The following is a 14,112-nucleotide window of genomic DNA, read 5'->3' as shown; positions in this document are numbered from 1 at the left end:
ACCTCCCCCACCTTCACCTCCCCCCACCTTGGCCTCCCCCCCCCTTCACCCCCCACCTTGACCTCCCCCCACCTTGACCTCCCCCCACCTTTACCCCCCACCTTGACCTCCCCCCACCTTCACCCCCCCCCCACCTTCACCCCCCCACCTTGACCTCCCCCCACCTTCACCTCCCCCACCTTGGCCTCCCCCCCCTTCACCCCCCACCTTGACCTCCCCCCACCTTGACCTCCCCCCACCTTCACCCCCCACCTTGACCTCCCCCCACCTTCACCCCCCCCCCCACCTTCACCCCCCCCACCTTGACCTCCCCCCACCTTCACCTCCCCCCCTTGGCCTCCCCCCCTTCACCCCCCACCTTGACCTCCCCCCACCTTGACCTCCCCCCACCTTCACCCCCCACCTTGACCTCCCCCCACCTTCCCCCCCCCCACCTAGGCCTCCCCCACCTTCACCCCCCACCTGACCTCCCCCCACCTTGACCTCCCCCCCACCTCACCCCCCACCTTGACCTCCCCCCACCTTCACCCCCCCCACCTTGGCCTCCCCCCACCTTCACCCCCCACCTTGACCTCCCCCCACCTTGACCTCCCCCCACCTTCACCCCCCCACCTTCACTCCCCCACCTTCACCTCCCCCCACCTCCCCCCCCACCTTTACCCCCCCACCTTCACCCCCCCCACCTTCACCCCCCCACCTTCACCTCCCCCACCTTCACCTTCACAACTCCACCTTCACCCCACCCCACCTTCACCTCCCCCCACCTTGACCTCCCCCACCACCTTCACCCCCCACCTTCACCTCCCCCCCACCTTCAACCCCCCCCACCTTGACCCCCACCACCTTCACCCCCCACCTTCACCTCCCCCCCACCTTCAACCCCCCCCACCTTCACCCCCACACCTTCACCCCCCCACCTTCACCCCCCCACCTTCACCTCCCACCTTCACAACTCCACCTTCACCCCCCCCACCTTCACCTCCCCCACCTTGACCTCCCCCCCCACCTTGACCTCCCCCACCACCTTCACCCCCCACCTTCACCTCCCCCCCACCTTCAACCCCCCCACCTTCACCCCCACCACCTTCACCCCCCCACCTTCACCCCCCCACCTTCACCTCCCACCTTCACAACTCCACCTTCACCCCCCCACCTTCACCTCCCCCCACCTTGACCTCCCCCCCCACCTTGACCTCCCCCACCACCTTCACCCCCCACCTTCACCTCCCCCCACCTTCAACCCCCCCCACCTTCACCCCCACCACCTTCACCCCCCCACCTTCACCTCCCCCCCACCTTCAACCCCCCCCCACCTTCACCCCACCACCTTCACCCCCCCACCTTCACCTCCCCCCACCTTCACCTCCCCCCCACCTTCACCCCCCCACCTTCAACCCCCCCCACCTTCACCCCCACCACCTTCACCCCCCCACCTTCACCCCCCCCACCTTCACTTCCCCCACCTTCACCTCCCCCCCACCTCCCCCCCCACCTTCACCCCCCCACCTTCACCCCACCCACCTTCACCCCCCCACCTTCACCTCCCCCCCACCTTCACCCCCCCACCTTCACCCCCCCCACCTTCACCTCCCCCCCACCTTCACCCCCCCACCTTGACCCCCCCCACCTTCACCTCCCCCCCACCCCACCCCCACCCACCTCACCAGGGGGAATCGATTCGAATAATCATCATCTAGAGTAAATCTCCTTTGTTGTTGCTGCTATCGTCGCGAGCATCGATTCCATAACTTTGTATAGTTTAACTCGACAGAATCCAATTCCCGCAATTCTCTGCAGACTCGTATGGCGGAGAAATCGGTTCGCGAATCGATACAAACGATTCCGACCTCCCACTTATAAATTTGGCATCTATTTTTGGCTGGGTTCTTGGCTCTGTGGACCCGTGAGTATTTTTTTAAAAAACCTCCGTCTCGATTAATTTAGCGATCGCCTTTTTGTAACTCAAACAAACAAGTAACTCACCCGAGGTGGGGAGGGTTTTTTTCACGGCCTCCCGTCTTCGCCCAACTGCTTATGGCTCCCTGAATCGCAGAGACCGAGGGGCTTATAGGCCCGAGCCTCGGTCTTGCATAGATTTCTCCCCCGGGAGGCTAACGCGAACCGAGGCGGGCCGAGGGAGTCCCACCGTGAATCGCGGAGACCGAGGGGCTTATAGGCCCGAGCCTCGGTCTTGCCTAGATTTCTCCCCCGGGAGGCTAAGGCGAACCGAGGCGGGCCGAGTGAGTCCCACCGTGAATCGCAGAGACCGAGGGGCTTATAGGCCCGAGCCTCGGTCTTGCCTAGATTTCTCCCCCGGGAGGCTAAGGCGAACCGAGGCGGGCCGAGGGAGTCCCACCGTGAATCGCGGAGACCGAGGGGCTTATAGGCCCGAGCCTCGGTCTTGCCTAGATTTCTCCCCCGGGAGGCTAAGGCGAACCGAGGCGGGCCGAGGGAGTCCCGCCGTGAATCGCGGAGACCGAGGGGCTTATAGGCCCGAGCCTCGGTCTTGCCTAGATTTCTCCCCCGGGAAGTTAAAGCGAACCGAGGCGGGCCGAGGGAGTCCCACCGTGAATTGCAGGGACCGAGGGGCTTATAGGCCCGAGCCTCGGTCTTGCCTAGATTTCTCCCCCGGGAGGTTAAGGCGAACCGAGGAGGGCCGAGGGAGTCCCACCGTGAATCGCAGAGACCGAGGGGCTTATAGGCCCGAGCCTCGGTCTTGCCTAGATTTCTCCCCCGGGAGGCTAAGGCGAACCGAGGCGGGCCGAGGGAGTCCAACCGTGAATCGCGGAGACCGAGGGGCTTATAGGCCCGAGCCTCGGTCTTGCCTTGATTTATCCCCCGGGGGGCCGACGCGGGCGTGGGCCACCCCACGCCCCCCCTTGGCCCGGTAGTAATCGCGATGTATTTCGTAGTCGGGATAAGCGATTGCTTTTAGAATACGTAGCGCATATAGGTACGGGCGGTTTGAATACATAGTGCGGATGAGCGGGGCCGATTGGAATACGCAGTCCGCATTTGTGTACGCCCATTGCTTATGAGCAATGGTTTAGATTTCGATATTAGGAACCCACTAGGAGCTATGGTGCACTTTTAAATAATCGTAATGCCTTGACTTTACCGAAAGAACCAGAGAGTATGGATTCCTGCAGTCAAGATCATAATGTAGATTGAAAAACTCGTTTATTGAGAAATGCTTGTTTGTTAGTAGTCCTCCCGCGCCTCCGATTAGCACGGTTGGCTGTAAATGGTTGAGTGTCTGGGTGAGTGAGTGGGTGAGTGAGTGTGTTGGTTAGTGGATGAGTGAGTGTGTAGGTGAGTGAGTGTCTGGGTGAGTGTGTGGGTGAGTGAGTGAGTGTGTGGGTGAGTGAGTGTGTGGGTGAGTGAGTGTGTGGGTGAGTGAGTGTGTGGGTGAGTGAGTGTGTGGGTGAGTGAGTGGGTGAGTGAGTGGGTCGGTGAGTGAGTGGATGTGGGTGAGTGAGTGGATGAGTGAGTGGATGTGGGTGAGTGAGTGGATGTGGGTGGGTGAGTGAGTGGGTGGGTGAGTGAGTGGGTTAGTGAGTGAGTGTGTGGGTGAGTGTGTGGGTGAGTGTGTGGGTGAGTGGGTGAGTGGGTGAGTGAGTGAGTGTGTGGGTGGGTGAGTGAGTGTGTGGGTGAGTGAGTGTGTGGGTGAGTGAGTGTGTGGGTGAGTGAGTGTGTGGGTTAGTGGGTGAGTGAGTGTGGGTTAGTGGGTGAGTGAGTGTCTGGGTGAGTGAGTGGGTGGGTGAGTGAGTGTCTGGGTGAGTGAGTGAGTGGGTGAGTGAGTGTGTGGGTGAGTGAGTGGATGTGGGTGAGTGAGTGGGTGAGTGTGTGGGTGGGTGAGTGTGTGTGGGTGAGTGAGTGGGTGGGTGAGTGAGTGAGTGAGTGGGTTAGTGAGTGTGTGGGTGAGTGTGTGGGTGAGTGAGTGGATGAGTGAGTGTGTGGGTGAGTGGGTGGGTGAGTGAGTGTGTGGGTGAGTGAGTGTGTGGGTGGGTGAGTGAGTGTGGGTGAGTGGGTGCGTGAGTGTGTGGGTGAGTGTGTGGGTGAGTGGGTGGGTGAGTGGATGAGTGTGTGGGTCAGTGAGTGGGTGAATGAGTGTGTGGGTGAGTGAGTGGGTGAGTGAGTTGAGTGTGTGGGTGAGTGAGTGTGTGGGTGAGTGTGTGGGTGGGTGAGTGAGTGTGGGTGAGTGGGTGCGTGAGTGTGTGGGTGAATGGGTGAGTGAGTGTGTGGGTGAATGGGTGAGTGAGTGAGTGAGTGTGTGGGTGAGTGAGTGTGTGGGTTAGTGGTTGAGTGAGTGTGTGAGTGAGTGGGTGGGTGAGTGAGTGTGTGGGTGAGTGAGTGAGTGAGTGTGTGGGTGAGTGAGTGTGAGTGAGTGTGGGTGAATGGGTGCGTGAGTGTGTGGGTGAGTGGGTGGGTGAGTGGATGAGTGTGTGGGTGAGTGGGTGAGTGAGTGGGTGGGTGAATTGAGTGGTTGAGGTGAGTGGGTGGGTGAGGTGTGTGAGTGAGTGGGTGGATGGGTGAGTGGTACTGCTTGGAGAAGAGATAGACCGATGCGAATGTGGGTGAGTGTGGTTGGGTGAATGGGTTGGTGGGTGTTGTGAGTGCGTGAGTGGGTGGGTGAGTGGGTGGGTGAGGTAAATGTGTGGGTGAGGTGAGATGAGTGGGTGAGGTGAGTGTGTGATTGAGTGGTTGAGGTGAGCAGGTAGCTGAGTGGGTGGGTGGATGAGTGGTTGAGATGGGTGAGTGAGTGAGTGAATGAGTAAATGGTTGAGTGTGTTGGTGAGGTGAGTGGGTGAGTGCATGAGTGGGTGAGGTGAGTGTGTGGGTGAGGTGAGTGGTTGAGGGGAGTGGATGAGGTGAGTGGGTGAAGTGTGTGTTGGTTAGGTGAGTGTGTGAGTGGGTGGGTGAATAAGTGGGTAGGTGAGTGTGGGTGGGTGAATGGGTGACTGAGTGACTGATAGAGGCGGCTAAACGAGCGCAGCATGGGCTGGAGAAGAGAATAACTGATGTGTGACTGGGTTAGTCTGTGAGTGGGTGGGTGAATTGGTGAGTTTGGTAGGTGAGTAAGTGTGTGAGTGAGTGACTGGGTGAGAAGAGATGGACCGATGGTATCGCTGTGTTGAGCAATGCCATGGGGAGGGCAGCCAATTTGAAAATGGGCTCTCCCCCTTCTTGGCACTTGTGGCCACAACAGTTGGCCAATGGTGGCTCTGGACGGGTGCGAGGGGGCTGGTAACCCCTCCAACCTTCAATGCAATTACCACACAAACGCGGGATAAATATCTGGCAAAGCTTGTGCCGGAGGCCCCGGGGGGGACGGGCGTCCATGACGTATACTTGCCAAACCCCAATTTGGCGGAACCAGGAGACTGAATCCTCTTACCCTCGGTTTTCCATCCGGAAACGGCAAAAAGCCACTGTTGGGACCCAACGTGGAATGTCCCGAACGCTCACTTCAGAGGAGAGGCTGCCACTCCTCTTGTCGGGAGCTGGACAGGTGCCACCTGAGTCTCCGCGGCATTCAGCAGGCCCGGTTGGGACCGGCTCTTGCCTTCCAGTCACGACGACTGAGAAAGCGCTACGGATAAATAAAGAAAGAAAGAAGAAAAAAAAACAAAAGTAGCTTTTTGCCACCGTTTTCCCATCCTGCCTCCGTCCAGGTAGCGCCAAACCCGACGGGCATGGAGCGGAGGCCTGCCGGGCGGCCCCCGGGCAACCGTCACGAGTGCGACCACTGCCCCTACGTCACGGACCGCGCGGGCCACATGGAGAAGCACCGCAGGACCCACACGGGCGAGAGGCCGTTCGCGTGCCCCGTGTGCGACAGGCGGTTCACGCAGCCGTCGGCCCTCCACAGCCACGAGAGGACCCACACGGGCGAGAGGCCCTTCGCGTGCGACCTCTGCCCCAAATCGTTCGCCGTCTCCTCGACCCTGCGCATCCACGCGCGGGTCCACACGGGCGAGAGGCCCTTCCGCTGCGACGTCTGCGGCAAGGCGTTCCCCGTGGCGTCCGCCCTGCGCATCCACGCGCGGGTCCACACGGGCGAGAGGCCCTTCCGCTGCGGGGTCTGCGGCCGGTCGTTCGCCCGGGCCTCCAACGCGCGCAACCACGCGAGGACTCACGCGGGCGACCGGCCCTTTCGCTGCGAGCGCTGCGGCCGGGCGTTCGCGCGCTCCTCGCACTTCGCGAACCACCTGAGGACGCACACGGGCGAGAGGCCCTTCGCGTGCGGCCGCTGCGGCCGCGCCTTCTCGCAGGCCTCCCACCTGAGCGTACACGCGAGGACGCACACGGGCGAGAGGCCCTTCGCGTGCGAGCGCTGCGGCAAGGCGTTCGCCCGCTCGTCGGCGCGCAACGCGCACCGGAAGACTCACGTGCGGGAGGACGAGGCGGCGGCGGCGGCGGTGGTGGTGGGGGTGGAGGAGGAGGTGGAGGAGGAGGAGACTGAGGAGGAGGAGACAGAGGAGGAGGAGGAGGAGACTGAGGAGGAGGAGGAGGAGGAGGAGGCGGAAGCAAAGAGCCGGCCACCTCGCGTGAAACGGGAAGCGGGGGAAGACGGCGGCTTTGAAACGTGGCCCGGGGTGGAGGTGAAACGGGAAGAGGAGGCAGAGGATTCGGCTCTGGAATCCGACTGCCAGGTGAAAAGCGTCATCGTCAAGCAAGAGGTGAATTCGGACTCGGAGGGCGAGTGAGGGGACGATGAGAGGGTGCAGGTGCGAGAAAGTCAAGGAGGCGCTGCCGAAGGGAGGAGTCCGCAGTTTGCAAACTGTGGCCAGGAATTTGGAGGTGAAACTGAAAGACGATGAGGATTCCATTGCAGGACCAAGATCTCTCCAGGTGGATGGAGGCATCGTCAAGCAGGTGGAGAAGAATTCGGACTCTGGAGGGGAGGGTGAGACGGTGAACCCCACCGCGCAGTTACTGGGAAGGTCAAGGGGGGCTACGTTGGAAGAAAATAGTCCCAGCTTTGCAAACTGTGGCCCAGGTGTTGGAGGTGAAACGGGATAGCGGAGGAGGAAGATTCGGCTGCCAGGTCGTCGTCGCTGGCTTCGTCGTCGTGAAGCAAGAGGAGAATTCGGAAATCTCTGAGGGCAGGGTGAGATGATGCCACGATGCAGTTACAGGAAAACGAGAGAGTGACGCGGTGGAAAAAAAGTAAGTCCCCAGCTTTACAAACCGTGGCCCAGGAGTTGGAGGTGACACGGGGAAGATGATGAAGATTCCGCTGCAGGCCCAAGGTCTCCAGGCCGATGGAGACATAGTCAAGCGGGAGCGGGGGGGATTCGGACTCCGGAGGGAGAGTGAGGCGATGGCCGCCATCGTTACAACAAGTCAAGGGCGCTGCGGTGGAAAAAAGTAGTCCCAGCTCTGTGCACGTGTGGAGGTGGGAGGAGGGAAGATTTAGCTCCGGAATCCTGACTGCCGGGTTCATAGTTCACAGGGCTATACCATTTATTTGGTATAGCCCTGTGAGCCATTCGGCTCTTGAATCGGGTGCAACCGCAACAAAAAAAAAAAACAAAAACACGAACAAGAAAAACATCTTAAAGTGACTACGTGTGTTGACTGTGCAAACAGAAAATCCAGGAAAAAAAAAAACCCATCAAAATATTCCTGAAATAGCAGCGTACACCAACGAAGTTGTACTCTGGAGGGATGAAGTGAGGTGTGATGCTCCTTCAGTTGCGAGAAAGTCCGGAACACTCCGGAAGAAAGTAGTCCAAGGTATGCAGGAGGATCGTGGGTTCGATCCCTACCCTGATGCGTGTTGTAGATTCGGAGTTGGCGTCTCTCTCTCTTTCTCTCACCGTGCTCGCGTGGATTTTTCTGCGGGGTGTCTTGATTTTTTTGCTTTTTCCCCTCCACGTTGAGAATCGACGTCACGCTTCGCGTTCCGAGCGTTTGCCTGCCGATGTGAATTCCCACATAGTGGTGATGGCAGCCACTTGGTTGAGCTGCTAGCGTTTGTGATGGCCGGGTGGCTTCTGAACGAAGAAGCTACCACACAGCTCAGTGGCGGTGCCTGACATCTGGTAAAATAAATAATGGTTTTATTATGGGTCTCAATGAGGATGGGTGTCTGTGTCTTTGTGGGTTTCTGTGGGTCTCGGGGTGTATGCGAGTCTCTGCATATGTATGTTTCTGTATGTATCTATATGGGTCTCTACGGGTCTCTGTCTGTAATATCTATATGATGGTGATGATGATGAAGATATCAGCCACTTGGTTCATAGTTCATTTATTTGGTATAGCCCTGTGAGCCATTCAGCTCTTGAATCGGGTGCAACCGCAACAAACAAAAAAACATGAACAAGAAAAACATCTTAAAGTGACTATGTGACTGTGCAAACAGAAAATCCAGGAAAAAAAAACATCAAAAATATTCCTGAAAAAGCACCGTACACCAACGCTGTGTGCAAAAAATCCCAGTGGGATGCAAGTCAAAATAACAACAACAACCACAAGACAATTCTAGATTTAAAGCTTTCGTGACTGCTAGGATCCATACTCTTTGGTTCTATTGGGTAAAGTCACGTAGGTGAAAATAAAATAACAAAAAATCACGATGTTTCGGCCACAACACAAGCGGCCTTCAGGTGAAGGGACGAGACTGTCTGGAGGACAGCGCTGGAGTGGAAGAAGCCATGCTTAGATCACGACCTTTAAGCTGTGTGAGAAGTAAAAGACCATGCACCTTGACAAAGGAATTAGCATATAATTTAGCATTGAAATGGCTCATTGAAATAGTTAAGTTAAAGTATACACATCCGCAGAGGTACCCCTTGACAAAGGAATTAGCGCTGCTTGACAAAGGAATTAGCATATAATTTAACATTGAAATGGCTCATTGAAATAGCTAAGTTAAAGTATACACATCCGCAGAGGTACCCCTTGACAAAGAAATTAGCATCGAATTTAGCACAAGACAACTAAGATTAAGGACATCAGTCTAACTCCGTATACAATAAACAAAAACATGGCCAAAACCCCCAAAAAAAACGTTTTCGAAATCACCAAAATAAAAGCCATAAATGCAATGTAACAGTGATCATAGGGACTGCCACCGAAATGGGCCGTTATTATTTGAAGAAAGTAGTCCCAGCTTTAGAAACGTGGCACAGGCGTTGGAGGCGAAACGTGAAGATGGTGAAGATTCCATTGCAGGACCAAGATCACCAGGTCGGTGGAGGCTGCGACAGCAGAAAGTGGTCCCAGCTTTACAAACCGTGGCCCGGGTGTTGGAGGTGACACGGGAAGATGCCAGATTCGATTGCAACCCCCCCCATCCATCGACCAATCTCGGCGTCGGTGGAGGCATTGACACAAGTAGGAGGAGAGTTCGGACTCTGGAGGGATAGTGAGGAGTGAGGTTGTTCCACGGCGCAGTTGCAGTCGGAGCGCTGCGGGAGAAAGTAGTCCGTGCTCTACGAACGTGGGCCAGGAGTTTGAGGTGAAACGGGAAGATGATGAAAGGTTCCATTGCAGGATCAAGATCTCCAGGTCGATGGAGGCATCGTCGAAGAAGAGGAGGAGGAGGAGGAGGATATTTCGGACTGGTGGGAGAGTGAGGTGATGACCCCCACTGTCACAAGGAAGTCGAGGGCGCTGCGGGGGACAAAAGTAGTCCCAGCTTCACAAACCGTGACCCAGGAGTTGGAGGTGAAAAGTGAAGACGCGAGATTCCATTGCAAACCCCCCCTCCATCGACCGATCTCCGGGTCGATGGAGGCGTTGACGAGCAGGAGGAGGAAGGGGAGAATTCGGACTCTTCAGGGAGAGCGAGACGGTGACCCCCACCACCGAGCGGTTACGAGGAAAGGCGGAGAGAGCGCTGCGGCGGATGAAAGTAGTCCCAGCGTTACGTAGCCGGTCCGCCTTGTCCCTCCCCCCCCCCCTCACGATAAAAATACATTCAGGAGACGACGGAGAAGTGTGTTGGGGTGGATCAGGGATGCGTCGTCATGACCCTTCCACGTCACAACACCGCTCCGTGTCTGCAATAGCGGATCGGGGATGCATCGTCGTCACCCTTCCACGTCACAACACCGCTCCGTGTCTGCAATAGCGGATCAGGGATGCATCGTCATCACGCTCCCACGTCACAACAACGCTGCGATTCTTCAATAGCGGATCAGAGATGCATCGTCATCATCATCATCATCACCCTCGTCACAACACCGCTTCCTATCTGCAATAACGGATCAAGTCACATCATCGTCACCCTCCCATGCCACACCACTGCTGCCTATCTGCTATATTGCCAGATCCAACACAACCGGTGTGCTGTTCTAGTAACGAATCGGCGCGTTCTGTTTACGTGACGCTAAACATTACTTATTCTTAGTTTTTTCGGTAAAGTCACGTTGAAGAGAAACAACAAAATAATAAAATATATATGTTTTATATATATTATATATGTTTTATATATACTTTATTATTTTGTTGTTTCTCTTCAACGTGACTTTACCGAAAAAAACTAAGAATATGAATTACTGCAGTCACGAAAGCTTTAAATCAAAATTTAAACATTACTTGTCGCTCAGATTGAAAGGGGGGGTCTGGGGACCGCCACTAACTTCAACGCGCTTCAACAGGCTGCGGCGACCCTCACACCAAGACCGAAGGGATTTTTTTCTCCAAATAACCAGCCGGATAATGGCTAAGTTCTTCATTATTTTTCTCCATGTTGGAGGTTTTTGTTGGGTTGGATCGCGTAAGTATGAAGGTTGTGACGTTAAACCCGCCACCACCCGTCAAAGCCAATCAGAAAGGTTTTGTGCGACGTAAACGGAACGATGCCAATTCGTTACGAGTACAGCACCACACTGGCAGTGTGTTGGAGAGCAAACGACAGGAGGTAAAAGGACATTGGGCATGGATAAAGTTTGTTACAGGACATAACGGGGGATCTTTGTCTTTGTGTGCTTATTTGTGTACCTGTGTGTGTGTGTGTACCTATGTGTTTGTAACTGTGTATGTACCTTTTTGTGTACCTGTGTGTATGTACCTTTGTGTACCTCCATAATATAGGTGTTTTTTTGGCTTAGATCACGTAAATATAAATATTGTGTCGTTAAACCCGCCACCACCCGACAGCCAATTAGTAAGGTTTGTCACGTAAACAGAACGTGCCAATTCGTTACCAAGTGTAGTGGCTGACTCGGAGACATTAAGAGCAGGAGGCGCTCTGTTTATTAACACGGCCGCACTGGTAACGCTTGGTGACTACGGTTCACAGTCAGGACAGCTGGTCGACTGCCTGACGGCAAAGACTCCAGCAGCAGCACGACGGGGATTCCCCCCCCCCCCCCCACTCCAAACGACAGCCTCGAGGTCCCCTCCCGGGGCCCCTCTTATACCGTCAGCGCGGCCAGGCTCCGCCGCCCGGCCACGCCCCCTTCTGGAACCTACCAGCGGGGTTCTCGATGTGCCCCTTCCGTAAACCTTTCCCTTAGATCCCTCTCGGGTCTATCACGTGGCCTGCTGTCGTGTCGGGGCGGCTGTAGGACGCTGCAAGATCCCCTTCCCTGCCAGCAGCCAGCACTATGCTGCCACGTGACCGATCCTATCTCACTACACGAGTAACGGATTGGCTGTTCTGTTTACTTCTAGATTTAAAGCTTGCGTGACTGCAAGGATCCATACTCTTTGGTTCTATTGGGTAAAGTCACGTAGGTAAAAAAAAAAAAATAACAAAAATCACGACGTTTCGGCCACAACACAAGCGGCCTTCATCAGGTGAAGGGACAAGACTGTCTGGAGGACAGCGCTGGAGTGAGAGAAGCCACGCTTAGATCACGACCTTTAAGCTGTGTGAGAGGAACAAAGCGCCTTGACAAAGGAATTAGCATAGAATTTAGCATTGAAATGGCTGAGTGATTAGCTTGTGACTGGTCACAGAAATGGCTATGTTAAAGTTAAAGCATGCACATCCGCAGAGGCACCCCTTGACAAAGGAATTAGCATAGAATTTAGCATTGAAATAGCTAAGTTAAAGTATACACATCCGCAGAGGCACCCCTTGACAAAGGAATTAGCATAGAATTTAGCATTGAAATAGCTGAGTGATTAGCTTGTGACTGGTCACAGAAATGGCTATGTTAAAGTCAAAGCATACACATCCGCAGAGGCACCCCTTGACAAAGGAATTAGGATAGAATTTAGCATTTAAATAGCTGAGTGATTAGCTTGTAACTGGTCACAGAAATAGCTGTCCTCCAGACAGTCCTCCAGACAGTCTCGTCCCTTCACCTGATGAAGGCCGCTTGTGTTGTGGCCGAAACGTCGTGATTTTTGTTATTTTATTTGTTTTACCTACGTGACTTTACCCAATAGAACCAAAGAGTATGTTCCGTTTACGTCACACTAAACTTTACTAATTGGCTGTGTCGGGTAGTGGCGGGTTTAACAACACAGCAGTTACACTTACACAATCTCACCCAACAAAACCCGATATCGTGATTGATACTGCTCGCGAAAGCCTAAATGCGCGTTTAACTAAAAAAAAATTTCTAATCGAGCTCAAATGTTATTTTTTTCTCCTTTGCACGACATTGCGGGGAGTGGCTGGGCTTTGCGTGTTGTGTATACGGTGGAGCGGTGTGGTTTGGTCAGCGGTGTGGATTGCGTGGTTTGGGTATTTTTTTTTTTTATCCCATTTGTTTACCTGCCGCAGTGCTGGAAAATTGGCATAGACGTTAACCTGTTGGGGCCAAGGGCGGTGTTAGTAGTAGCGAGTGGCAGCAGCGTCTATGAAGGCCTGCACTGTGGCATGCACAGATAATGATAAAGATCCCCCGTGTAGCCTCGACAGGCTGTAGGGGCAAATGCTCTTAAGCGAGTAGCGCCTATGAAGGCCGGCACTTTGGCACGCGAGGGTTTGGGTGGCCAACATCACGCCCGGTCGCATTTGTCTCCCTAGTGGCGATGTTTACGCACTGTACCAGGGACTCGTTTGAGGCTGTCAACCTAGGTGAAGGCCCAGGACCGTTTCGGATAATCGTCACTCATGGCGTTGGCGACCAGGTTCGTAGCGCAGCGTAGCGCTAACCACTACACCACCGCTCCCCACACGCAGAGACACGCAGAGACACAGACACACTCACACAGATACACAACAACAACAACAACCGCCATTCGCCACTAAGTGGCGGTGACGTCGCCACGACGCTCGTGCCAGGCCATGTGCACCTTGAGGCCACGTGGAGTGTCGAACGCCCGCTGGCAGGAGGTCACGGGGCAGACCCAGCAGGTGCCACGGGTCGACTGACTGAGATGACTGATGCACCACTTGTGCCCCCTACTGTGCCAACCTGCTGTGCTTTAGCCACCCGGCGCTCCGCTCGTTGTTAATGCAGTAACATGAATCCCAGTAAAAAGGTTTCAGTTGCCGGAAAAAAAGGGAAAAACCCCAATATTACATTTTGATACTGGCAAAGGAGGTCTAATGATGAATCTTTTACACTATTGGAACCTCCTTTGCCAGTAGCAAAATATGATTAACATATTTTTTTACCCACTTAGTTGGCAACAAAACTGACACCTTTTGGCGTCATCTGCTCCAACACCATGTGAGACGAGGCTCTAAGGAAAGCTGTCTCGGGTGTGGCCCCAATCGATTTCAAGGACTGCCAATACATTATCAGACCTCTTCTTGATTCTTTCGGTAAATACTCTTTGGTTCTATTCGGTAAAGTCACGTAGGTAAAAAAAATAAACAACAAAAATCACGACGTTTCAGCCACAACACAAGCGGCCTTCATCAAGGCCACTTGTGTTGTGGCCACTTGATTAAGGCCACTTGTGTTGTGGCCGAAACGTCGTGATTTTTGTTGTCTTATTTTTTACCCACGTGACTTTACCGAATAGAACCAAAGAGTATGGATCCTTGCAGTCACGAAAACTTCAAATCTAGAATCTTTCGGTAAAGTCACCACGTAGAATGGAAATAAAATAATAAAAATAATACAATGAAATACAATTCTCACGACGTTTCGGCCACAACACAAGTAGCCTTCTTCAGGGCTGTCGTTCCGACAGTTCTGTTCCTTCACCTGAAGAAGGCGACTTGTGTTGTGGCCGAAACGTCGTGAG

The 14,112-nt window shown here is 54.6% G+C and overlaps 1 protein-coding gene across 1 annotated transcript; it reads left to right on the top strand.

Moving 5' to 3' along the window:
• Positions 1–1,781: 1,781 nt before the first annotated feature.
• On the top strand, positions 1,782–6,710 carry LOC116937916 (uncharacterized). The gene is made up of 2 exons (XM_032945052.2): positions 1,782–1,903; positions 5,676–6,710. The coding sequence occupies exon 2, from the start codon at positions 5,697–5,699 to the stop codon at positions 6,708–6,710; it is 1,014 nt and encodes a 337-aa protein (XP_032800943.2). The 5' UTR covers positions 1,782–1,903; positions 5,676–5,696.
• The last annotated feature ends 7,402 nt before the right edge of the window (positions 6,711–14,112 follow it).

This window comes from Petromyzon marinus, chromosome 83 (assembly GCF_048934315.1).
Source record: "Petromyzon marinus isolate PM22_M1 ecotype Great Lakes invasive population chromosome 83, UKy_Petmar_22M1.pri1.0, whole genome shotgun sequence".
NCBI classification, from domain to species: domain Eukaryota; kingdom Metazoa; phylum Chordata; class Hyperoartia; order Petromyzontiformes; family Petromyzontidae; genus Petromyzon; species Petromyzon marinus.
The sequence above is the reverse complement of the archived record's forward strand: the minus strand, read 5'-3'. Positions and strand labels throughout refer to the sequence as shown.